We start from the raw sequence: 26286 nt of genomic DNA on the forward strand, positions 1-26286 counted from the left end.
ATCATCCTTATAGTTAAGAAACAGTTTGAACAGAGCATGTGTGCTAACTGAGCTAGCTACAAACCAGGAAGCTGTAATTCATCCTCGCGATATCATTAAAAACATTCTCCCTGCTTCGAAAACCAACAACTGTCCGGCTGATGTTCCGTCGTAGCTGAGTACTCTCTAATCGTGTCCCCTAGTCCTTTTGGTGGATTTCAGATACAGAAACGTAGAAATCAGCTGAACGTAAAGATGGAAGTAGAAAGTGAGACAGGGACGTACCTCTTTGTCGAGAATACCACCATACTCTGCGTAATCGTTGATTAAGTGGGCGGATCCCATCACCTGAGCCTTATTCTTTACCCAGTCAAGTGAAAACATGAGGGAAGAGAGCTCCTAGTCAGAAAAAGAAGGGAAAGTGTTTAAGTACATCATTTGTTGCATCAAGTATTAGTGACAAACTGCACAGTTCCTGTTTCATGACACGCTACAAAGGATAAAAGGCTTTTACACTAACGGAACAAATGTCAGGAATAACTAACTACAACCTCAATTCCAAAAAGTTGGGACACTGTGTAAAGTGTGTAAACAAGAAAAAATTGAATGCAAAACTCAATATTTTATTAACAACAGAACATCGAAAACATATCTAATGTCAAAACTGACAATGACAAAAGGGCATTTTGAATTTAATGGCCACAACACGTCCCAAAAATTCTTAAATTAACAACAGGTCAGTAAAATGATTGAGTAAAAATATTGTATCTTACAGAGTCTCTCAGAAGTAAAAATGGGCGGATCTATGAAAGATTGTGTCTACAAAAAACAGAACAATGTTCCTCCAAATCATATTGCAAAACAGTTGAATATCTCATCATCTAAAATACATAAGATCATCAAAAGATTCTCTGAGAAACTTCTGTGCACAAGGCACAAGGGTGAAAATCAATATCAGATGGCCACGAACTTCAGGTCCTCATAGCATTTAAAACTGTCATAATTCTTTAATAGAAAATCACAGCATGGGCTCAGAAACACCTCCAGAAATCATTGTCTGTGAACAAAGTTTGAAATGTCATCCACCAGACTAAAGAGGAGAGGGACTATCCGGCTTATTATCAGCACTCAGTTTAAAAAGCTGCATTTTCGATGGTACAAGGTGCATTAGCATCTATAGAATGGGCAGCTTACCTATCTGAAAATCACCATTATGCTAAAAGGTATATACAGCAGCATATGCATATCTAACATATTTAACCCATATCTTCATATGAGTGTCCATCATATCCCAAAAATACCTATCGCTATATTGTAAAAATGAACCAATTTTATTATTTTTTTTTAATTCATGAAATTTTACTCAGGCAGATTTAGAATAATGGCATCACGTATTCTCCGGGTTGCCCGATATATTTCATAAGGCACATCGCAATGGCAGCTTATAGCAATGTAAGTGCAATGTGTCTTTTCTATTTCTGTCCATATTGTGCAGCTTCCGGTGTGAAGGCAGGACATGCACCGTACATGCGCCGCGTTCTGATCTCAAACTATGCCGTTATAAATGTCTTTGTTCATTTCTACCTATTAAAGATAATGTTTGTGTGCACCGAATGTGGAGGTTACCTTGGACATGCCTGCCCGTGCCATGTGATGGGCCAGGAAGCGGTACCAGTATAACCCCTCTACGTCTCCTGAAAGCGGTGGCATTTTTTGGTACGCTTTCTGGTACTGACACACCACTTTAGCATGCAGCTCCTTGGTAAAAAAAAATAATTGGTAAAGAAAAATAAGTATCTTGCTCAATTGCAAGATATTGCTGCAGAACAACAGAGCGTGAACCAAACATCATGCTAGAACCCAACGAATTCTCATTTTGCCTTACAATTAGAGTAATACATTAGACCCTTCTTCATCATTCAAGCTGCAAACTACACAACCTGATGAATGAAAATTCATTATGGTCAATTTTAATATTCAGAATTTTAAAAAATAAAAAATTTAAGAATTTCACTGCTAACAATTTTTACCTGCTAACAAATTCGTAGGAAATTCTATGGCACATGCTCATAATGAAGTACAGATTCATTTTTAAACTTGAAAAAAGGAGTCTCCAGTGTCAGATGCAGCAATAAGCTTCACTTGAAGATTAACGTGTAAAATTTGAGGATGCTGTTCTTGTTAACAAGCTAAGAAGTTTAATCAAAAAGCAAAAATTCTGACCGCTCGTTACAATGTCTGCGATTTTATAATGGACAGCGAGTTAGAATAAACTTGAAGCAAACGTGAAATGTCACGTGAAAATGGGCAAATCTGCCACAGAGACATTTGCTGTGACATACGTTTGACATACTGCGATGCTGCAATGAATCGTTCAGGGTGTTTTGAGCGACATTTGCTTCAACAGCAGAAGAACGTTGCTGGAGGATGACGAGAGATCAGAAAGACCTTCGTAGAAACGTAGGTAAATAAGGTAAACAGGGCTAGTCTCGAAATTGATACCACCTCGTATGTTCTTGTCTCATTACTTTCTACAGGACATTTCACTACGCTAAATATATACCTTTAATGACCAAATAACAATGATAGTTTGAAGTCCTGACAGTCGTTTGGAATAGACAGACAGACAGACAGACAGACAGACAGACAGACAGACAGACAGACAGACAGATCTCCATCCGTCCTCCCGGGAGTGCATAAGATGCTCACCGCTAGCTGATTGCGGTTTTGCTCCGTGAGAAAGTCGAGCTGCAGGTCGTGCAGGAAGTAGAGGTACGGCCGCTGGTTACAATCACGGAACATCAAAGATTTATTCACGAACTCCTGGAGGACATCTTCCACTTCCTCCAGCTCGAGACCCCATACCACAGAAAGCACCTGCAATCACAGACAGCACCCAAAGCTACACTAATGACAAAACAAAGCCACATTTTCTTATTTAGTCAGCACTTTATGCTCGATCCTGGGTTCTGCTTGAAGGTGTGAGGAGACCTCAGAGGACTAATTATAGAACATAGATTTTATAGCAGAAGTGGTTAGAAGACCTGGATTATCACCCTATCCTATACTCTATTACCCATTACATGGTGTAAACAAACAGCTCCTGAACATGACAGCCATAATGTTCCTCACACAGAAACATTTTCTGCTCTCTTAATCTCAATGTGCAGATGTTACTTCCCACCTTGGCAGGCACCTTCACGTCCTTCTCCAGCACGCTCAGGTCTTTGTAGAGCTCTCTGTGCTCTTCTTCGAGGACCTGTAGACTCGCGTCCATGGCCTGATCCAGGGCCTCGTAGTCATATGAGGAGGACTTGCGTATGCGCTTGAGCCTCTTCTTCCTCAGCTGCTCCAGGTAGTAGCCCCAGCGATCAGGAAAGTCTCGGAGCAGCGCCCCAATCAGAGATACGACCAGAGGAGAACCTGGGGGAACACAGACCCAATAATTGTTATCATAAAAATAGAAATGTATATCAATAATGCCATAAGGCTTCATAAAGCACTTTTTATACCAAGTGTAACGAACAACCAGCTAAAAGCTTTTGATCCACTAGCACAGAGGTTCCCAACCACGCAAACCAATTTTGGTTTAGCAGTTGTTCCATTGGTCTGGGTCGCAAGAACTTTCTGGGCGAAATGTGTATTGGTTTAATAACAAATTATTTATACTTTTAGCCACTACCCAAATTTGCATATTTCAGAAATCATTATTTTCATGCCTGCAACAGATTCAGCTCATTATCAACATGAGTGTTAAACAACCTTCATCAAAAGACTCCTTAGTGCAGAAGGTAAAAAAAAAAAACCCATGCGATAGGTAAAACCGAGAAAAAGAAGGCTACCTGACATGACAGGTATATAGCACCAGTTACCACCATTAGTCTCGAAACTTGGGGACCACCTGTAGTGAGTTCTAAAATTCCTATAAAATATATTATATATATATATATATATATATATATATATGCCGTTATTTATTCAATCAACTTAAATTAACTCGTCCAGGAAGTAAAAAAAACCCAGCAAAACGTGTAAAGAAAACTGCAAGCCTCCGTAATGTCAAATAAGATCTGTTTTCCATCGATAAGCAGAGAGAAACATCAAGCCTGATCTCATATTATTCCAGTGATGATTCTGAAGCGTTTTGTTCTGTGGATTGATGAGTTAAAAGTGACATTGGTCCTGCCAGAGTTGGTGTCAAGTGAATCCCATAATAAAGGCATCATACCATAAATGAAACATGGTGGTGGTAGTGTGATGGTGTGGGGAAACCTTGCTGCTTCAGGACAAGAACCATTTCTACCAGAACATGCTGAAGGAGAATATCTGTCCAGAAGTCAGTGATCTTAAAAGCCAGGTCATGTACAAAGGTCTTAAAAGAAAAAGTCATGAGGAACGTCTCCACAACGATTTGAATGACTAAACTCAAGGCATTTTTAAAATATATTCAAAGCAAAACAGGAGTTTTTACCTTTGCATTCCTCCACGATGCAGCGAGCCTGCTCTGGAAGAGTCTGAGCGTTCCCATTTACATACAGAGCAAGAATTTCCAGAGCTTTCTCCTCGTCCAGACCGCTCTCCACGGAAACCTTGAACCTGTGACCTACGGGCACACGGATTAATGCGGTTTAAACACGACCAATCCCGAACAAACTCTACAGTCTTCTCCTCAAACAAAACGCAAAATGAAATGTCCAAGCGAATATGCAGTGATGCTTCACCATGTCCTTGTTGTAAATCTCCATGAAAGTTTTTTTTTTTTTTTTTATGCCTTCTGGATCGAAAAAACCCTAATAACAATAATAAAAAAGAACAAGAATAGTAAAACAATCCCCCACCGCTCACTGCATCGGTCAGAGTGGAGATCCTGGTGGTCAGGAGAACTCGGCACTGGATATCAAACGCCCTGAGAGTGAAACTGTCCCAAACATCGTCCAGGATCAGCAGAGACCTGCAACACAATCGCACATGGTCATAAGGAGAACCAATGTTTTGCCTCACTGAACTGTTCAAGGATTGTGTAAGAGCTTTCTGACTCATCATTCAAACTCTGTGGAAGGCCATCAGGGTCAGCAACACCTTATCTGCTGGCTTTAAACTCTGAATCAGAATCACTGAATTACATTTAAATATATTTTTCACCATGAATGTGTATTAAATTATTCCCAATTGTCTGTTCTCTTCCATTTAATAGCGTTTCTCTCAAACCATGCATGTAGATTTTTAATATAAATATACACACATATATATACACACATATATCAGGCCTTGAATCCAGGTGTCTGAAATTCAAGTACTTTTAAGAAGCCCCTCAGACTCAGACTCAGAGCCCCTCTAGCAGTCGCCCGTTCACGTCGGCATTGTCGTATCATTTGATTGGACAGTCAGAGAGTGCACTAGTAAAAGCTCTCAAACCGTATCTGTCGCAAAAGCGAAAATATATTTGTGTGGATTTAATGCCTGTTTTTTTTTCTTTATTCCACAAAGACTGAAAGAGGAGAAGAAACCGATTTGGTCGCAAATACACTTACAAGATGGAATTTACCAGATAATCTGGACATTGTGAGGAAATGTCGAGCAAAACAGTTCAAAATAGTTGTTAAGCTTTTTTGTGAACCGTTTCAACACACTAAATTCCAAATCCCCAGAAAAAACGTAATGCAGAGAAAAATGGGGGGTCTTTTTATTGTAGCTGTGGCTGCAGTGACAGGAGACGTGTTGAATTGTGTTCATTGGGTCTCTTGCTTTAGTGATGACTATATTCTGACTGTATGAGATTCCTGTCTGTGATCCAGCGCTCTGTTCTACTTTCTCTATAATGTTGATGTTTCTATAAACGTGGCATCATAATGATGGGATTAAGAGGTGGATTGATTCAGGTAGGACACCACTGAAGACCTGGCAACCTAGCAGCAACAGTTCAAACTAGGGAAATTTTTGATTACAAAAATTCATCAAGGCAATATACAAAGCTGTGTATATACGGATTTAGTACGTGGAACATTTTAAGCAGCTTTTCTGGAAACAAGAAAACGACATCGCAATACTGTGCGTGATTTAATAAATGAATATATGAGTGAGAATAATTATGTATATTATCATGGAATTGCATTCGCCACGTAACTAATTAGTTTGGCTGATTTTCCTGGTCTCTCGCGGAGAGCACCATAGACTCGAAAAACTTATAGAGAATTGTTTTTATGGGGTTTATGTTAAAATAATGAAACAAAATAGCATTTTTGGGGTGGCGTCCATTCACTGCGTTTTTTCGGGGGATAAACGGGGGATTACTGTACTTCTTATCCGATTACTTGATTAATCGATGGAATAATCGTTGGAATTCTTGATAGTTAAAATAATCGATAGCAGCAGCCCTAGTTTAAACGCAGACACACTCATCAGTAGCAAACAATTCCTAGAACAATTTATACAGAATAATCCAGAATTATTCTAAACCTCAAGAACTGTAATGATTTGCAACGGAACCAAGCGAAACTCCTGTGGGTTTAAATCCCAAAAGGCTGCAGCTTGATTTGTTTTCCAGGAACACCGTTACATTAAATGGCGGAGTCGTAACATTAAATGACTTTCGGAGATGTTAAGAGATGTGTGATGTTTGAATTCACCTGGGAAGCCTTCGCAGAATGAGGAAGCGCAGTCGCTCTTTCGCCTCCTCGACCGAGCCTGGCGTCCTTAGAGACGATTCAGAACTTTGACTCTGCTCCAGCCTAAAGCACAGAGACTGCATTCTCACCAGGAGATCGGCTTTGTCGCACTGACCGATGGACAGCCAGTGAACTCCATCGGGAAAACACTCTACACACGCAAGACGCGGTGAGAAAGAGAAAAAGGGAAAGAGCGAGAGCAATAAGAGTTTAGTGTTTTAGGTAGGAGAAGGACAATAAGGACAGGGATGAAAATGATAATAGAATGCTGAAAAGTTTACGGAAGTTTCTGGAGTTTGTCCACACCTGCATACTTTTTTCCTCATCCCCCCCACCCAAAGGTCAACGTTACAATGACATGGACGAGGAAGGCATCGTGCTTCTCATCATGACCTTTTAAGTCGCATTTTTGTAATATCTCCAGATTTGATTCTTTTAATTTATTTTTTATTTTACTTTGAAGGGAATGTCATTCGACATTCTGTCAACGAGACTAAAAAAGAAAGAGTTTGAAAGAAAGAAAGATAGAAAGGGGCTTTTACTTGTCACATGTGCATGACAGTACAGTGTTAAGAAACTGGGGTCAGCCAGGATACAGCACCACTGGAGCAGAGAAGGTTAAGGGCCTTGCTCAGGGGCCCAACGGTGTCAGCTTGGTGATAGTGGGGCTTGAACCCATGACCTTCCGATCAGTAACCTTGAGCCTAAAGGTGACTTGGCAGTCTGACTGCATTATAATGCATAGTGTCGGGATGCAAGATGCTACACAGAACCTTCCCCAGCCCTTTTATCAGATCAGAATATTTGTACGTACCGTTGATCAGCACCCGATCTCTCACCGCCTCAGCAGCGATCACAGACTTTCCAGATCCTGCCATGCCGTGCACGGTGACCCACCCCGGAGCTTTCTGCAGATGCCTCAGCTTCTCCCGGAGCTGGGACAGCAGAGAAGGCCGGTTCACAAACACCATGGGCCTCTGGGGCACGCCCCCTTCACTCAGGATCATTTGCACTGAAATGAAGATGCACACGTCAACTCAAAGTCTACATCTGGTGTACAAACCCGATTTCAATAAAGTTGGGACACTGTACAAATTGTGAATAAAAACAGAATGCAATGATGTGGAAGTTTCAAATTTCAATATTTTATTGAGAATACAACATAGATGACAAATCAAATGTTTAAACTGAGAAAATGTATCATTTTAAGGGAAAAAACTGTTAATTTTTAATTTTATGGCATCAACAGATCTCAAAAAAGTTGGAACAAGGCCATGTTTACCAACGTCTGGGGACTGAGGAGACAAGTTTAGGAATAGGAATGTTGTCCCATTCTGGTCTAATACAGGCTTCTAGTTGCTCAACTGTCTTAGGTCTTCTTTGTTGAATCTTCCTCTTTATGATGCGCCAATTGTTTTCTATGGGTGAAAGATCTGGACTGCAGGCTGGCCATTTCAGTACCCGGATCCTTCTTCTCCGCAGCCATGATGTTGTAATTGATGCAGGATGTGGTCTGGCATTGTCATGTTGGAAAATGCAAGGTCTTCCCTGAAAGAGACGACGTCTGGATGGGAGCATATGTTGTTCTAAAACTTGGATATACCTTTCAGCATTGATGGTGCCGTTCCAGATGTGTAAGCTGCCCATGCCACACACACTCATGCAACCCCATACCATCAGAGATGCAGGCTTCTGAACTGAGCGCTGATAACAACTTGGGTTGTCCTTATCCTCTTTATTCCGGATGACATGGCGTCCCAGTTTTCCAAAAGAACTTCAAATTTTGATTCGTCTGAGCACAGAACAGTTTTCCACTTTGCCTCAGTCCATTTTAAATGAGCCTTGGCCCAGAGAAAATGCCTGCACTTCTGGATCATGTTTAGATATGGCTTCTTTTTTGACCTATAGAGTTTCAGCCGGCAACGGGGAATGGCACGGTGGATTGTGTTCACCGACAATGTTTTCTGGAAGTATTCCTGAGCCCATATTGTGATTTCCATTACAGTAGCATTCCTGTATGTGATGCAATGCCGCAAATGTCTAAGGGCCCGAAGATCACGGGCATCCTGTACGGTTTTCCGGCCTTGACCCTTACGCACAGAGATTGTTCCAGATTCTCTAAATCTTTGGATGATATTATGCACTGTAGATGATGATAACTTCAAACTCTGCAATTTTTCTCTGAGAAACTCCTTTCTGATATTGCTCCACTATTTTTGTGGGTGATCCTCTGCCCATTTTGACTTCTAAAAGAGACACTGCCACTCTGAGGAGCTCTTTTTATACCCAATCATGTTGCCAATTGACCTGATAAGTCACAAATTGGTCCTCCAGCTGTTCCATTTAACTTTTCCAGCCTCTTATTGTTACCTGTCCCAACTTTTTTGGAATGTGTAGCTCTTAATGAAATCCAAAATGAGCCAATATTTGGCATGACACTTTCAAAATGTCTCACTTTCAACATTTGATATGTTTTCTATATTCTATTGTGAATAAAATATAAGTTTATGAGATTTGTAAATTATTGCATTCTTTTTTATTCACAATTTGTACAGTGTCCCAACTTTTTGGGAATCTTTCTGGATGCATTTCGTAGAATGAAATTTTCCTTTCACTGAAATAACCCAAATCCTGTTCCAGATATGTTTCATGCACAAAGCCAGCCTCGTAAAGATCTGCCCATAAAGATCATGGGTTGTAAGATGTGGAAGATCTCTACAGAGATATAAAGCTCCAACCCTTTCGAACATGATGAATGTGAACGCAGACTGCACCCCATGCCTCCGCACCTTCTCACCTACATCAGTACCTGACTTACTAACAGACTTTTGGCCAAATGAATCTCCACAAGATCGCCATAAAAATCTGAGTGGAGCTCATTAGAAGAGCAAATGGAGCTTGTGGAATTGGACATTAAAAAAAAAAAAAAGCACAGATCATTATCGATCAAGTTGCTACGGAAACAGATCTTCGCAATTATTCTGAAATGACCTTTTATGGAAATGGGGTGTTAACTGACAACACAGGAAAGTGATAACAGAAAATGTCATTGCATTTAAAAAAAAAAAAAAAAAAGGTTTTAATATTTAATATTAAGGTAGAATAAAATGAGGGGTGTTTGTTTATAGCTCACCTGAGGAAGAGATCCCGTTCAGGGAGCTCTTGTCCCCCTCGGGGCTGAGCTGCGGCAGGTCGCCGTGAAGCAGCCCGGCCAGGTCTCCGTAGCTCTCACGGATCAGCGCGTTGTAGAACGAGATGTACGCCCTGTTGTCTTTGCACAGCAGGACCTCCAGCAGGGCTGCTGCCTTCTCCTTTCTGGTTGGCTGCACAGTGAGGGATTTTAAACAAGAGATTCTACATGCACAACCTTTTGTACTGTACTGGTCAGTGTTACTGTGTCTGCTTTTTTTTTTGCACTAAATGTTGCACATGTGTAGTTTTGTGTTCCTTTTGTTAATTTTCTGCATGCTGTCTGAGGTCGCAGCTCGGTCCTGGGGGAAATGTTGATTCTTTTCAGTATGTACTGCACTGTATATGGTTGGAATGACAATAAAGCCTGCTTGACTTGACCTGACTTGAGATGATTCAGCGTCTGGTCTTTTACGGTTTTTGAGACACATGCATGTTCCTTTTGTATCGATGCAACAAACTCAGTAAAAGGCAAATGACTGGAAGAACAGGAGAGAAGATGTGATCAGATCACCTGGAAGTGGAAGCGCAATAGTTTGGGCTTGTTTTGGAGCAGAGGATGTTCCAGGAACTGAACCCCCATTCCATACTTCAACACCATGCAATTCCGTCTGGCTCATCAAATCCTGTAAGCTTCTGGAGTCGTCTGAAGTGATATCTATCATGGAATGACCTGCCCAGTCACCGCATCTAACTCCTTTTAAACTGCTCTGGGATAAACAAGAAATCTCCAGCTAGTGAAGAACTTCTCTGAGGCATGGCAAAGTACAGTGGTGTGAAAAAGTATTTTCCTGATTTTTTTTTTTTTTGCATGTTTGTCGCACTTTAATGTTTCAGATCATCAAACTAATTTGAATATTAGTAAAAGATAACACAAGTGAACACAACATGCAGTTTTTAATTGAAGATTTTTTTTTTTTTATTGAGGGAAATCCAAATCCAAAACTACATGGCCCTGTGTGAAAAAGTGTTTGCCCCTACAACTAATAACTGGTTGGGCCACCCTTAGCAGCAACAACTGCAATCAAGCGTTTGCGATAACTTGGGGGCAAACACTTTTTCACACCACTGAATTTCATCTGAACATTTGGAGAAAGTGTCTGGATGCTGAGAGTGTGTAAAGCCGTTCTCCATGTAAAGGGAGGATTTTTCAACGGAAATAAAGTTGAACATATGGACATTTATGGATTTGTTTGGAAAAAGGACATCTTCAGACCGCTACATTACAGAGTTTGTTGCAAAGAAACATAAGGAACATGCATGTGTCTCTGTACATGATGAACCAAGCGCCTTATTGTACCTGTTCGCACAGGTTTGTTTAGTTCCAATGAAATTTCACAGATACTTTAGAACTGATAAAACAACTCTAAAGAAAGATAAATAGATAAAATAAAAATTAAATTCAAAGCTGCATTTCAATTACTGCAGAAAACCAGAAGTCTCTTGCAAGCAACGTATCAAGTCTGCGTTTTAGATTTAACAGTTTTAGATTCAACAGTATGATATGTGCTGCTTTGTTTTACTCTTCCTGCTCTATGTCACGTGGTGAATTTCGGGTTGAGAGTCAACAGGAGGAAAAAATGTTTGCAACTCCATTCATGTGCATGTATACAAAAATAAAGACGGGCAAAACAGACCTTACTGAGTATCCTATCCTCCTCATCTCCGGTCAGAACTCCATCAGTGATCATGTGGTCTATAAGGTAGGAAGCCTTAATATCCTCCTCCAGGGTCATCCTGGAGCGCAGCAAGCAGCTGCGAGCCCTCTCCTCCATCTCTACACACACATACAGTGAGAAAAAAAGAGAGAGTGAGAGCGGAATTGCTCTAATGTGCATTTAACCCCTAGACCTTCAGTGGTGTCCTATCTGAATCAATCCACCTCTTAATACCCTCGCAGGTAAGAAAACTCAAAAGTATAAAAAATGCATGAAAAAGCTTAACTGTTTTGAACTGTTCAGCTTTTCTTATATATAAAAAAACCCCACTATTTAATCCGCACAAATATATTTGAGCTTGTGGAGTTTGCTACAGATGTGGGTTGCGAGTTCCGACCATCTGATCAACAGACGTGAAAATGGCAACGTTATCAGACACCTGTGAGAGGCAGTTAAAAACACTAAAACAAAAAATATGACAAAGAAGACCAAGGACTGCTAAACAGCTAAAATCCTGTATCAGACACAAATTGGACAACATTCCTCTTCCTGCAAATGGTCTCTTCAGTTCCCAAATGACTACATACTGTTGTTAAAAGAAGAGCGGATTCTACACAATGGTAATCATGTCCCTGTCCAAAGTCTGCCACTGTTGAAATGTCAAGAAAGCCAAATTGACTGTGCGCCTAGGTGGGAGGGGCATACTGTCTCTCTCCTGTCAATCACCAGGACACAAGCCAATCATGGCCAAGCTCATATATGAAAAACAGGACATCCTCTAAATGTCAAAGATGCATTTGTCCCTAAAATATAACAAAAATTGTTCACATGGCAGTTCAATTATTTCAACATATTACACATTTTGATAAGTTTGGGTGTAAAACAATAGGGTTTAAGACCAGAGACCAGATTGTACGAAAAGGGTCACACTTTCGGTTTTTACTTTCTATGCGGATTCTACGTGGTCTATTAGGTCAGAATTATTATTGATACTTTGTTCCAATAATTTCTTTTTCTTGAGACATTTTGCAGGAGATGTTTGCATGCTCATATCTGTTAGACTTCAGCTGTGACTCTCTAAATCTTTCCAGTCAGTATAATAAATTTACGCCCCACTTCAACCCCAAAACACTGACAGTTTATTTCTTCCTTTTTCACCATAAAAAAGTTCTGGTTGGTTTTCACTGACATTTTTAACATAATTTTACACTAATGTTGGGAAAAAACATATGACATCATTTATGATAGTTTCCTTTACATGACACAAACCTGCCACGTGAACAGGGGAGAATATAGTTGTTTTTTATCCATTTCATGTGTCTGCTTGACCGAAAGTGAAAATTGAATAAGCACACACGCGCACACACACACACACACACACACACACACAAGAAAGTGTATTGCAATACTGGAGTTCCCTATAACAACTGCAAATGAAGTGACAGCCAGGTTTTCTCCAACACAGAAACACAAAAGACACTCACCGATTTGTTTTCTCTTTACTACAACATCAACACGATGAAGTCTGTTTTCCTTTCTCTGTTCTCGCTTTACTGTAAATTGCGATTTAATCAAAACCCAGTGCGCTTTAAACCACCGTTTCTTCTCCACTTCCGCCTTTCAATCAAAAACAACTCCCCCCTCCAGCAAATAGAAACTTGTTCTGGGGGTCATGTGACTGTCCGAGGCCACGCCCTATATTTTCTACAGTAACCAGGCAGTTTAAATGCTTTGGTAGATTATGCGCGCATGCGCACGCGCGCGCGTGTGTCCATCTCTGCCAATCAAGGGGCGGAGCTTGATTTGAATCATTAGTAATTAATTACGTGTGTTTCTTAACCTTACGCAATGATTAGCAAATTTCATAAACTTCATATTTTATTTTTAATAGAACATAAAAAAACATTTTCAGGTAAAAAATTAAATAAAATAAGGAAATTTCTAATTTGATGACCACAACACATCTCAAAAATGTTGGGACAGTGGCAAAAAAAAGCCTGGAAACAATAAGTGTTTGTTAAAAGAACCAGCAGAAGGAACATTATGCAACTAATGGACTTCATTGGCAACAGGTCAGTTATATAATTGGGTATAAACAGTGTATCTAAGAGAGGCAGAATCTCGCAGAAGTAAATAGGGGCAGATGTTTACCAATCTGTGAAAGACTGTGTCTACAAATTGAGGAACAGGACCTGAACTTGACCTCCCCTTCAACTCCAAGATACTAGAAAAGGTTTTAGCACAGCAGTTCTGCTCAAACCTACTTAGGAATAATATTAATCATAGCACAGAGATGGTGCTGGTTATAGTGATAAAGTAAATAAATTACCTGCTATTAACCTATGATCAGGGTTGTGTCTCCTTACTTGTGTTGCTTGAACTTGGTGCAGGTTTTGATACCATTGATCAATCTATCCTGCTTGCTAGAGTAGAAAATGTTTTTGGAATAAAGTGAACAGCTCTCTCCTGGCGTAGGTCTTATTTGACTTATCGTTTGTTGATGTAAAAAGTCATTTTTCTACACTCTTTACTCTGAAGTAAAGTGTGGTGTTCTGCAGGGATCTGTCTTTGGCCCACTGCTTTTCTTTTTATATATTCAGCCTCTGGGTGAAATTATACAGTACAGACCAAAAGTTTGGACACACCTTCTCATTCAAACAGTTTTCTTTATTTTCATGACTATGAAAATTGTAGAGTCACACTGAAGGCATCAAAACTATGAATTAACACATGTGGAATTATATACATAACAAAAAAGTGTGAACAACTGAAAATATGTCATATTGTAGGTTCTTCAAAGTAGCCACCTTTTGCTTTGATTACTGCTTTGCACACTCTTGGCATTCTCTTGATGCCTACTTTGAAGAACCTACAATATTTTCCGTTCACTTTTTTGTTATGTATATAATTCCACATGTGTTAATTCATAGTTTTGATGCCTTCAGTGTGACTCTACAATTTTCATAGTCATGAAAATAAAGAAAACTCTTTGAATGAGCAGGTGTGTCCAAACTTTTGGTCTGTACTGTATATATAATATATATAAACTTTTGGTCTGTACTGTATATATAATATATATACAGTACAGACCAAAAGTTTGGACACACAAGGTGTGTCCAAACCTTTGGTCTGTACTGTATGTAAACATGGTATTAGCTTCCATTGTTATGTTGGTGGTACACAGTTGTATATTTCAGCAAGGCCAGATAAGAGAGATCAGTTCAAGACGGAAGTACTTTTACCAGGTCCACATGCAGCTAGAAGTAAGCTTTCAGATTACATAGCATCTCTGGATGGTCTTTCTCTTTCAATGTGTACCTTGGAATGATAAATGACCTTGCTGTGATTATTGACTAGTCTCTCCTTTGAGGCTCATGTGAATAACATTACTAGGATCGCCTTTTTTTACCTTCGGAATATTGCTAAAATAAGAAATATGATGTCATTACAGGATGCAGAAAAACGTTTTAATGCTTTTGTTTAGGGCTGCAACAACTAATCGATAATGAAATTAGATTTTTGAGACCACTCTGTGCAGCTGAGGATGGTTCCACATCTACAGCCAGAAGATCCATGAAGCTGCTGAGCAACTCAAGAACTTTGACTGATTCAGACTGTAATTAATATCAACAGTCTACTACAGTGGCTCTGGACAGGCACATGAGTAGATTTGCATTTACGCACCTATTACTACACGCCTCAACAATGTAATTATAATGAATGAACATTCGGTCCCACCCAGATGAGGTTGCCATTTGAGTCTGGTTTCTTCTGGTTCCTTCCTCATACCATCCCAGGGAGTTTGCAGGGTCATCCACAAATGCAGGTTAAATCTTTGTCATGCAAAGAAGAAGCTACATGTGTACATGATCCAGAAAAAAGCACTGTCTTCTCTGGGCCAAGATGCTTTCCAAATAGACTGAGGCCAAGTGTTCTTTTATACGAGGAATTTAATTTCTTTTTGTAAACCAAGGATACAGGGTCCTCCAGACTAAAGAGGGAAGGGACCATCTGGTTTAGTATGAGCGCTCAGTTCAAATATCCTGCATCTCTGATAGTATGGGAGTGTATTAATGCATATGGAACATGTCTGGAAAGGCATCATCAATGCTGCAAGATAAAGACAGGGTTTTTATACTTTTTTCAGAGGGCTGGCATCCATCAACATCTGCAAAAATCTGCTGCACATGATGTGGCGAATGCCCTCGTCTATGCGGAATTCCTCACGTCTGGACAAGCTGGTGAGGAAAGCGGTCTTTGTTGTGGGCTCAGAGCTGGACAGCCTGATATCAGTGGCTAAGAGGCAGATGTTGAGCTCCTGTCAATCATTTACAATCCACTGCATCTACTGCACAGCATCATCTCCAGGCAGAGTAGCAGCTTCAGTGACAGGCTGAGGAGGTCGTTCCTCCCCCATGCCATGTGGCTGTTTAATTCCACTCTGGGGGGAAAAGTTCAGGGTTGACATTCCTCACTGTTCTGAACTGTACTGCACACTGTACATTATGCACCTTAACACTTTGGTTTGCACAGGTCTTTTCAAAACACTTGGATTTGCATCTATCTATCTATCTATCTATCTATCTATCTATCTATCTATCTATCTATCTATCTATCTATCTATCTATCCATCCATCCATCCATCCATCCATCCATCCATCCATCTATCCATCCATCCATCCATCCAGCAAGGCAATGTTTAATCACACACTGAATTATTTTGTAGAAGAACAGTCTGGGTGTGGAAGTGGCCTGGTCTGCAGTCCAGACCTTTCACCAATTGAAAACACTAAAGCAAAAATACAATATAGAAGACCAAGGACTGTTGAACAGCTAGAATCCTGTATCAGACATAAATGTAAACAACATTCGTCTTCCAAAACTTCTGCAACTGGTCTCCTCAGTTCCCAGATAAATGCACAGTGTTGTTAAGAGAAGAGGGGATGCTATACAGTGGTAATCATGGCCTTGTCCAAACCTTTTGTTGTTGTTGTTGTTGTTGTTGCCATTAAATGCAAAATTACCTTATTGTTTTTTTTTTTTTTTAATTACATGTCCACTATGTTCTATTATGAATAAAAATGGGTTTGTCATTTTGCACAGTGCCCTAACCTTTTTGGGGAATTGGACAGACAGAAAGACAGACAGACAGACAGACACAGACATTCAGGCAGACAGACAGACAGACAGATAGATAGATAGATAGATAGATAGATAGATAGATAGATAGATAGATAGATAGATAGATAGATAGATAGATAGATAGATTCTAGAAGGTTCGGTTTGCAGCATGCTGATTTTATTTGTACCCGAACAGCAGCCTCGGGAGTGGAGCTGACGTCAGAGCGCATAAGTTCCACGCGTTCACCGCCTGAACCAATCACAAAACGCGGAGTCGCATAATAGCTTAACAGACCAATCAGATTGCGATTCGTGGGCCTCGCGCGCGCTGTCTCTTTAGCTCCACTCCAGAGCGCTGTGTCAAAGAGACGCACCGTGTCAGAGAGCGCGAATGTGGTTTGTGCTCTGCCGCTCTCCTTAATAACTTTACCTCAGGTTCATCTCAGCATACCACGGGTAAGCGTCATAATTACGGCTTTTATTCATTTAACCCAACATTTCTATGCATTTCGTGCCGTTTTGAGACGTTGACAACATTCAGCACTCAAATATCTTGGTTGTAAAAGTCCGATTTTAAGATTCACGAGGTATAACTTATTTAACAACACTGACCAGCTTTAATAAAGATGTAAGAAATCGCATTAAGACGTATTTCGATTAATTATTACATATCCGACATTGCACTGATCTTTATCGTGCGGGAAACTATATCGCAAAAGAGTCGATTCTGCCATTCCAACAGTCATGAAAGGAGAGTCGACTCCGAAGAGTCGAGTGGTTTTATTTTCTGTTTTAAAGTTGTTAAAGTGTGTGGATTTGATAATAATCAACATTTAAAAATGCATTTTCAGTAAAGTTCATGATGCCCATGAAAAACACCTGTGATGATAAACTCCTGTTTGTGTACAAATGCATAAAAGGAGTGTGTATGTGTATGTGTATATGTGGGTGTGCGTGAGTATGTGGCATTGAAGTGTGTGTACTAACAACTAACCAGCAGCATTTCCTTCCTGTGTACAGGCGTGAACGCAACCATGACAAGAACCCAGTCGATGTTTGCTGTAGCCTTGTGTGTCCTGATGATCTGCGAGATCGTCTTGGCGCACAAAGATCACTATGAAATCCTTGGTGTTCCCAAAGATGCTTCTGAGCGCCAGATCAAAAAGGCCTTTCACAAACTGGCCATGAAATATCACCCGGACAAGAACAAAAGCCCAGACGCGGAGGCGAAGTTCAGGGAGATTGCAGAGGGTGTGTTTTCATTTTCCGTCAATGTACAGATTCTTGCAAAACTGTTCTTCCTTTACATGAGAAATAAGTTCACTCATTTCGATCTCTATCCCTTTTTTCTTTCGCCCCTTTGTTTTTTCCCCACAGCATACGAAACGCTATCTGACTCTAAAAGGAGGCGGGAGTATGACCAGATAAGGAGCAGCTCATTCTCCAGAGAGGGAACACGAGGAACCAGGGGTGATCAGTTCCACCAGCCGTTCAGCTTCGACTTCGAGGACATGTTCAGAGACTCCGATATGTTCGGCCAGCCGACACACTCCCGGCGTGAACGCCATTTCGCGAGCCACTTTCAAGCCCACAAAGAGGCGCACCGAAGCGGCTCCTGGAATTCTTTCGGAGGCGACATGTTCGATATGTTTTCAGACTTTTTCTCCTTTGACGGACACCCGAATGGAGGCGGGTTTCAGGACTCCGCCGGCCAGCGGCGTTGCCACACGGTTACTCAGCGGCGTGGAAACATGGTGACCACGCACACAAAGTGCTCCTGATTTCAGCTGCAAGGTTTTTTTTTTTGTTTGTTTTTTTGCTTAGTGCCCTGACCGAATCTGTTCTCGGCGACACCGGTTGGAGCATCCAAATTTACAATTAATAACAAAGGGATTCATAAATAAATAAATATATAAACTAGAGAGACGAAGACGTTTTGCACGCCTGACTTCACACATATTTGTAAGCAAACATAAATAACTTTAAAAAGACACTCTATATGGACAAAAGTTTGTGGACACCTTATCATAAGATTGGCATGTGCTTCCTGTCTCCGTTCGCCGTTCAAATAATTTTTTTACTCTTCTGGGACAACATTTTTGTGCTCCTTCATCCACTGTGGTTTGTTAGTAAAGTCAGGTACTGATGAAGGCGAGGAGGTCTTGGATGCAATCAGTGTTCATCATGTTCAATAGGGTTGCAGCTCTATAGCAAGAGATCTTGCACATCTTCCAGCTCATGGAAAGCAGATCTTTATGCTAGAACAGGGTTTTGGGTCTCCTACTTCCAATGAAGGGAAAATGTCACGCTACGGCATCCAAAGACGTCCTGTACAATTGTGCGCCTCCAAATTTGCGCATACGGTATGGGGAAGAAGAAGCACATACGGCTGAAGAGAAATCAGGTGTCCCAATACTTCTGTCCATATAGTGTATTTCATGTCCAGTCATTAAGGCTGTAAAGCGTATACAGGATATTGTATAAACAACACGATTTTCTCTGTGATATACATCAGTGATATCTGTTCATCATGGCACCTGTTAGTGGGTGGGATTTATAGGCAGAAAGTCAACATCCTCAAATTTGGTTCGAAAAATAGGCGAGCGTGTGTGACGTCTAGACGACTGACAGCTCTCTTAGTTGTCAGTTTCATGTCTTCCTTGGACTTTTCACACAGCCGGACTGATGAATCGCACTTACTTTAATACGTACGGACCACCCGATTTGATCTGTAACACTCTTTTGAAGGTCTCTTGGATAACATGCAATAATCACACCAGGCCCGCTTTGCCCTCGGGGTTAACCGCCATTTTCATCGGATTATTTATTATTTATTTTCATAAGTACCACATTTGCATGTGCTTGAAACCCGAGTAAGACTTTCATTCGACTTCACCAGAGAAACTGATACTATATCAGTATCATTGTCATTTTTTTTTTTTTTTTTTTTTTTAAAAAAGAAAAACAAGCAGGTCGTCTGTTGTGCAATTTTTTTTCCACGTAAAGGAAACTAATAGAATTGAGACTATGTAACGCAGGATTCTATTACTTTTTTTTTGTTTGTTTTGTTTTTTTGTTTTAACTGTTACCTCATGTTGTGATATTCATGTACAGGATAATGTGCAATAATATATTAATGCTTTGCTTTTATGAGTTTATTTTTAGACTTTAATGATTGTACACAAAATGCTGCTGTGCTTTATTTTTGGTGTAAATAAAGTATGCTGTATAAAAAGCCTTTTGTCTTTCATTGCTTTACACACACACAAGCGCACACACACACACACACACACACGCATACACACGTGAGGTCAAGATGTTTGTTAATACACTAGGAATAACATCAATCTTATTCAATATCACAATTACATAAATGGTGATTAGGAATTATTCCTAAATCTAAAGTAATTGACAATTATTTTATCTTACACTTAAATTATTCAGATGGTCAAGAAAATTAAAAGATAACCAAAGTTAATACAAAAATTTTTTTTAATTGATGATTTTATTTATTAAGAGGGTAAATGCTGTTCAAACCTGCCTGGCCCTAAGTGAAAAAGCTAAATCGTGCATAAACTGATTAACCAAATCTTTAGGAAAGCTGAATTAAACTTCACTTGTCACAATGAAGCCTGTTTACTGCCAGACCTGCTGAATCAAGAAATCACTTAACCCTAGACGCTGTCTGATCAATAATAGCAAGCTTAAAGATCTCAAAAAACAACACATCATGCCACAATCTAAGAAAGTCAAGAACAAGTTTCTGATAAGTACCAAAGTAATTGCAATTCATCAGTCTGGCGAGGGTTACAAGGCCATCAGGCTCGTCTCACATTTGCCAAAAAAAACTTCATCATTTATCCTCAAGACTTTTGGGCAAATATTCTGTGGACCGATGAGACAAAAAGTATAAAATAAAACTGAAAGCATTTCATAAAAAAAAAAAAAAAAACCAGTCAAACATGGTGGGGGCAGTGTGATGGTCTGGGGATGCTTTACAGCTTCAGGACCTGGAATTCTGAACTCTACCTGAAAATCCTGAGGAGAATGTCTGGCTATCAGTTCATGACCTCAAGCTCAAGTGCACTTGGGTCATGCAGCAGAAAAATAATTTGAAACACCAGCAAGTTCACTAAATGAAGGTTTTGGAGTGGTCTAGTGAAAGTCTGGACTTAAATTTGCTGTGGCATAGGAAAACCCTCCGATGTGGCCGAATTGAAACAAATCTGCAAAGTATAGTGGGGCCACAGCTCATCCATCTCATGTTCATCCATCTCATTGTGAGTTAATCATAAACGTTTGATTGATTAGACTAGATATTAGGTTTAGGTGGTACTTTTTCTAATCAGTTCAGGCAAATTTGGACATTGTTTTTTCCGCTAATACATGAAATCATGATTAAAAACTGCATTTTCTATTCACTCGGGTTTGTGTCATAGTTTAGTACAATTTCTTTGTCGATCTGAATCAGTGAAGTGAAAAAAAATATGCAATAACAAAATCAGGAAAGGGGCAAATACTTTTTCACCACACTGTACATATTTAATATAATTCCATAATTCTGTTGAAATAACCTACAACATGCTTTCAACCTCAACAATGAGGGAACAGTAATGAATGGATATTTGGTGAGACCCAGATGTTTCTATTTGAAGCCTGGTTCCTTGCACGGGTTCTTTCTTATACCATGTCCGATTTATATTCAGATTTAGACATCCATAGCAGGAGATCTTCCACTCCAACCCATGCAAAGCTTATCTTCATGGAGCTGGCTTTGTGCACAGGGACACTGTCATGCTGGATGGAACAGGTTTGCTAGCGAAAATGAAGCGAGAATTTTATGCTAGTGCATAGAGTATCGGTTTAATAATAATCTCACACTCGGTTTAGATAGATTTGTTCTTGGATAGTGCAGAAGGTAAGCTGCTTTGGACAGGCCGAGCTGAATGTCAGATGTTCTCCAAAAAAACCTGTTCTCCACAAAACAAAAAATTGTGTGTCATGGTGTGGCTCAAGGGAATCAGCACGTCACTCATTACACACGTCTCATTAGTAGCACTAACTTTTAGTTGCGTTTGTAGTTAATACCCCGACTGTAATTATGCAACAGACCACAAGGGGTCTACTGACCACCACAGGCTTCATGTGACATGTTCCAAACGTCCTCAAACAGCCCCAGGGTTTATTACAATTTATTTACAGTATTACAGTATTTCTCGAATCATCGTTCCTTTTCTCAAAAGTAAGTATTTGTATCAATGAACATCTCGTTGATATCAGAAGTCCTTTTGTCATTGTTCACAAACAAAATATTTAGTCACGTTGTCAGAATGATATAAACTACAGTTTGGATTCCAGTGATTGAAAATGCACAAGGCTGAATTTCTTCTGTACAACAGCACAAATGTACACAATTGTAATTTAATGTTTTGCTGTCTGTCGCCAATTAAAGTTTCGTGAGATTCACCTTTGACCTGTTTAAGAGAGCTAGTTGATCATTGGTTGATCTGATATCTTACACTCGCCTTCTTTAGAGACAATGTGCATCGTTAAAAGCGCTATGCAAATAAAACGAATTGAAAAATGAATTAGTGACAACCAGGATTCATCTGCACAATTCATCAATTCAAGGCATTTACAAAAAAAACAAAAAAAACAAAAAACAAAGTTTCATAGAAATTTTAGGTTAACACATTATAACCTCAATTTTGCGTTCAATAAACTGATGCTGAGATGTTTTAGGGGTTAAAACTATTCAGGTGAAACCAGTATAATATATTTGAATCAGCCTGAACATAAACAAATGATAATGTGGGGGAAAAAGCAGACACTTGCAAACAATCAATTAAATGAACGTAACAAAAGCATTCTAATTTGTTCGAAGCAACGGAAAAATTGCAAGTGACGACCTGATGTGGAGTAGTTTTGAGAATTTCATTTCTGATCCAGGAAACATTTCAAAGCAACTAAAAAAACTGTAAACTCTTGTTCACCGGACAAGCCACGGTCTTGTTCTTTTCTCATCTCTGTGAAGTTAAAGGATTATCATCAGCAGTGGTGGTCCGTCAGGGCCAGCAAAGCCTTCTCTGCTGGCCTAAACACTATCAGAAGCACTGACCTACATTTGCAACCCAAATTCAAATATTTGTTCCATGAAATTGTATTAATTTATTCCCAACAGTTTATTCTCTTCATTTTGTAGCATTTCTCTTGGCTGCACTGCTTCCAGTATGTGTATGTGGATGTCAGATTTTTCTCTATGTGCTGCATTTCTTGCTGCTGTAACAAAGAAATTTCCCCACTGTGGGACGAATAAAGGTATATCTTATCTTATGTCAATCTAATCTGCCCAGAGCCTTCAGAATCATTACTGCTGGCCTTTTTACCTTAGTCTCTATTAGCAATTGATCTTTTTCTTTAACCAATCAGATTTATTATTAGCCTCACAGGGCAGCTCGCTGGCCCAGAATAGCCTCAGCATTTTTTCGTCCTCTGATTGGTTGGTCAGAGGGAAACTGTTACAGCTAAGTTCGACTGGCAAAACACGTCTGTAGCTCTGCACATTAATACATCTGGGTTAGACTTTTTTACGCCCACAATGTCTGACGGAGGAAAAGAAATGTATTTGGTCTCGGAGATATTTAAAATACATTTTCCAGAAAAGCTAGACATGGTGAGGAGAGGATGGCCAACCCTGAAGCTAGCTAGCGTGTCTCAGCCAGGGTAAGGGTTTCTTCACCACTTCCAGACCAGTGAATATGAGTGGTACCACTGGATTACACCCTCTGAGGAGCGGTGCAAATTATGAATGTGCTTTTTGGTGAGTGGCTTGTATTTTATTTACATTTTTTATGTTTTTGTCATGTTCTTCTTCTTCTTTTTCTTCTTTCGGCTTCTCCCATTAGGGATCGCCACAGCAGGTCATCCGTCTCCACAACCCCCTGTCCTCTACATCTGCCTCTGTCACACCAACTACCTGCATGTCTTCCTTCACCACACCTATGAACCTACTTTTTGGCCTTCCTCTTTTCCTCCTTCCTGGTAGCTCCATCCTCAGCATTCTCCTACCGATATACCCCATGTCCCTCCTCTGCACATGTCCAAACCATCTCAATCTCGCTTGTCCATCCTCGTCACTTCCAACGAAAACCTTAACATCTTCAGCTTCGCTTCCTCCAGCACCACCTCCTGTCTTTTACTCAATGCCACTGTCTCTAAACCACACAACATCTCAGGTCTCACCACAGTCCTATAAACTTTCCCTTTCACTTTTGCATATACTCTTCTATCACAAATCACTCCTGCTATCACTCTTCTCCACCCACTCCACCCTGCCTGCACACTTTTCTCCACCTCTCCAGGCTCTTCTCAACCTGCTTCCTACTCTCACCACAAATCACAATATCATCCGCAAACATCATAGTCCAGTGAGACTCCTGTCTGACCTCGTCCGTCAACCTGTCCGTCACCACTGCAAACAGGAAAGGGCTCAGAGCCAATCCTTGATGCAGTCCGACCTTCACCTTAAACCAGTCTGTCGTTCCTACTGCAAACTTCACTGCTGTCACACTGTCCTCATACATGTCCTGCACCACCCTCACATACTTCTCTGACACACCTGACTCCCTCACACAATACCACAAATCCTCTCTCCACCCTATTGTACGCTTTCACAAACACACAATGCAACTCCCTCTGACCTTCTCTATACTTCTCCATCAACATTCTCAAAGCAAATAAGGCATCTGTGGTGCTCTTCCTCGCCATGAATCCGTACTGCTGCTCACAGATGGTCACCTCTTCTTTTAGCCTGGCTTCCACTACTCTTTCCCATAACTTCATGGTGTGACTGATCATCTTTATTCCCCTGTAGTTCCTGCAGGTCTGCAAATCTCCCTTATTCTTCTCCATTCCTCAGGCATCCTCTCACCTTCCAGAATCCTGTTAAACAATCTTGTTAAAAACTCCACTGCATCTCTCCTAAACATTTCCATGCTTCTATGTCATCTGGTCCAACCGACTTTCTACTCTTTATCCTTTTAATTGCTGCTCTCACTTCCTCCTTACTAATCCTATCCACTTCCTGCTTCACATCTCCACACAGTCAAACCTTCTTGTAAATAGGAGGTTAAATTGATTCTAGATTTAATTTCGATTTAATTGACTGTTATTTTGCAAGCGTAAGATGGTGGGGGTGTGGCCTATGTGCTACATTTTTTATTAAAGCATTTCATATCAGCATCAAATTTCCTATAAATATGAAGTAAGAAAATATATATTTTGTGTACATGTATTTGTATTTGTCATTTACAAATGCTTTATTTTCCAGAGTTTTCAGTGTCACCTGATGTACTGTACGTGTCCGGTCATGTCTGAAAAACACAAAATGGGACGGTATGTTACAGGGATGTAGCAGTTTTTTACCTCTAAAAAACCATGCCCTCTAACCCTTCAGAGCCACGCCCCTTCCCTGCCAGGCATAAAGAGCTTTCTTGTTTTTCTCAAACTGTCCTGAAGAGGGCACTAATCACAAACCCTATGTTAACAGTTTTTGCTCCTTTTTGCTCCTTTTTTGCTCCAAATTCTTTTCTTCAGATCCAAGCCTATTCATTCATTCATTAAAAAAAAAAACAAGTTACATTAGACAATGAGTCAATGCTATATCATATTTAGGCCACGTTCTTCCTTTGCTCTGTGGTCCAGTTCTGGTGCTCATATGCCAAATGTAGGAGCTTCATGTTGTGTTTAGCATGGTCTTTCGGACCGCTCTACAGCTACACAGCTCCAAGTTGTGGTTCTCCTTGTGCTCAGATTTCTTTTTTTTAGAGCTAGCAATAACTTTTTCAGCTTTTGTGCTCTAGTAGCTCATCGAGAACACCTTAAAAGCCATGCCAATTTGGAAATGCCAGATGTCTAGCCATGTGAGCTCATTGGCTCAATGATTATTCCTTTATTGGCTGTCCTAGACCTCGAGGAACCCATAGACTGTCCATTTCTTAACACATTGTTAATCTCTATGCACACTTTTAATGTTTATTTACATTTAGGGCATTTTACCACACAGTCGTTGTAGGCAGGTGGACATTACATTTAGACATTACATTTATTGCCATTAGAAATCAATTTTCCTGTTAAGGATTTGTCTGATTCGAATGTTGGTGCTAGCACCAAAAGGAAATCGGATTGTAGGACAGGGGTCACCAACATGGACCAGGTCGCCCACAAGGACCACATGAGTCACCAACAGGCCTTTTCTAAAAATAGCTCACCATGTTGCTATTCTTTTTTAAATCACACTTGCAATGGTATAAAGTTAGATATAGTTATATAAGTTTATATAAGTTATATAAATAAAGTTTTGCATATTGATATTTGTCTGTTTCCTACCTTGTTAAATCGTTGTTGATAATTATTGTGAGAAATCATTACCATAATCAGTGTCTTCACATAGATAAAGATCATTAATTATTAATAATGAGATATAATTAAAGGTAAATTGAGCAAATTTGTTATTTCAGAAGTGGTAGCCCAAACTGGAAGCCCTTCGCATTAATCGATACCCAAGAAGTAGCTCTCAGTTTCAAAAAGGTTGGTGACCCCTGTTGTAGGATATACACTCCAAGTCTGCTTTTCATTTGCTGAAAAGATTTTTCTAGAACAAACTTGGTACAAGC

General features: G+C 40.0%; 2 protein-coding genes across 3 annotated transcripts in view; one reads left to right on the top strand and one right to left on the bottom strand.

Moving 5' to 3' along the window:
* The window catches only part of apaf1 (apoptotic peptidase activating factor 1), a 42920-nt gene extending 29789 nt beyond the window's left edge, over positions 1-13131 (bottom strand). The window contains exons 1-11 of one of the 2 annotated variants that reach the window (XM_046859935.1): positions 12976-13131; positions 11471-11610; positions 9778-9967; positions 7459-7656; positions 6606-6795; positions 4818-4930; positions 4451-4582; positions 3164-3402; positions 2689-2856; positions 1606-1737; positions 265-378 (exon numbers count right to left, since the gene is read on the bottom strand). In XM_046859935.1, coding sequence (XP_046715891.1) covers positions 265-378; positions 1606-1737; positions 2689-2856; positions 3164-3402; positions 4451-4582; positions 4818-4930; positions 6606-6795; positions 7459-7656; positions 9778-9967; positions 11471-11608 — 1614 coding nt within the window. In that variant the 5' untranslated portion in view covers positions 11609-11610; positions 12976-13131. The remainder of the gene's footprint in view (positions 1-264; positions 379-1605; positions 1738-2688; positions 2857-3163; positions 3403-4450; positions 4583-4817; positions 4931-6605; positions 6796-7458; positions 7657-9777; positions 9968-11470; positions 11611-12975) is intronic. The other variant, XM_046859936.1, reaches the window with a different exon arrangement.
* Positions 13132-16936: 3805 nt separating this feature from the next.
* dnajb9b (DnaJ heat shock protein family (Hsp40) member B9b) lies at positions 16937-19847 on the top strand. The gene is made up of 3 exons (XM_046859944.1): positions 16937-17068; positions 17633-17863; positions 17990-19847. The coding sequence occupies exons 2-3, from the start codon at positions 17647-17649 to the stop codon at positions 18391-18393; spliced, it is 621 nt and encodes a 206-aa protein (XP_046715900.1). The 5' UTR covers positions 16937-17068; positions 17633-17646; the 3' UTR covers positions 18394-19847.
* Positions 19848-26286: the final 6439 nt, after the last annotated feature.

This window comes from Silurus meridionalis, chromosome 10 (assembly GCF_014805685.1).
Source record: "Silurus meridionalis isolate SWU-2019-XX chromosome 10, ASM1480568v1, whole genome shotgun sequence".
In the NCBI taxonomy this organism is placed as follows: domain Eukaryota; kingdom Metazoa; phylum Chordata; class Actinopteri; order Siluriformes; family Siluridae; genus Silurus; species Silurus meridionalis.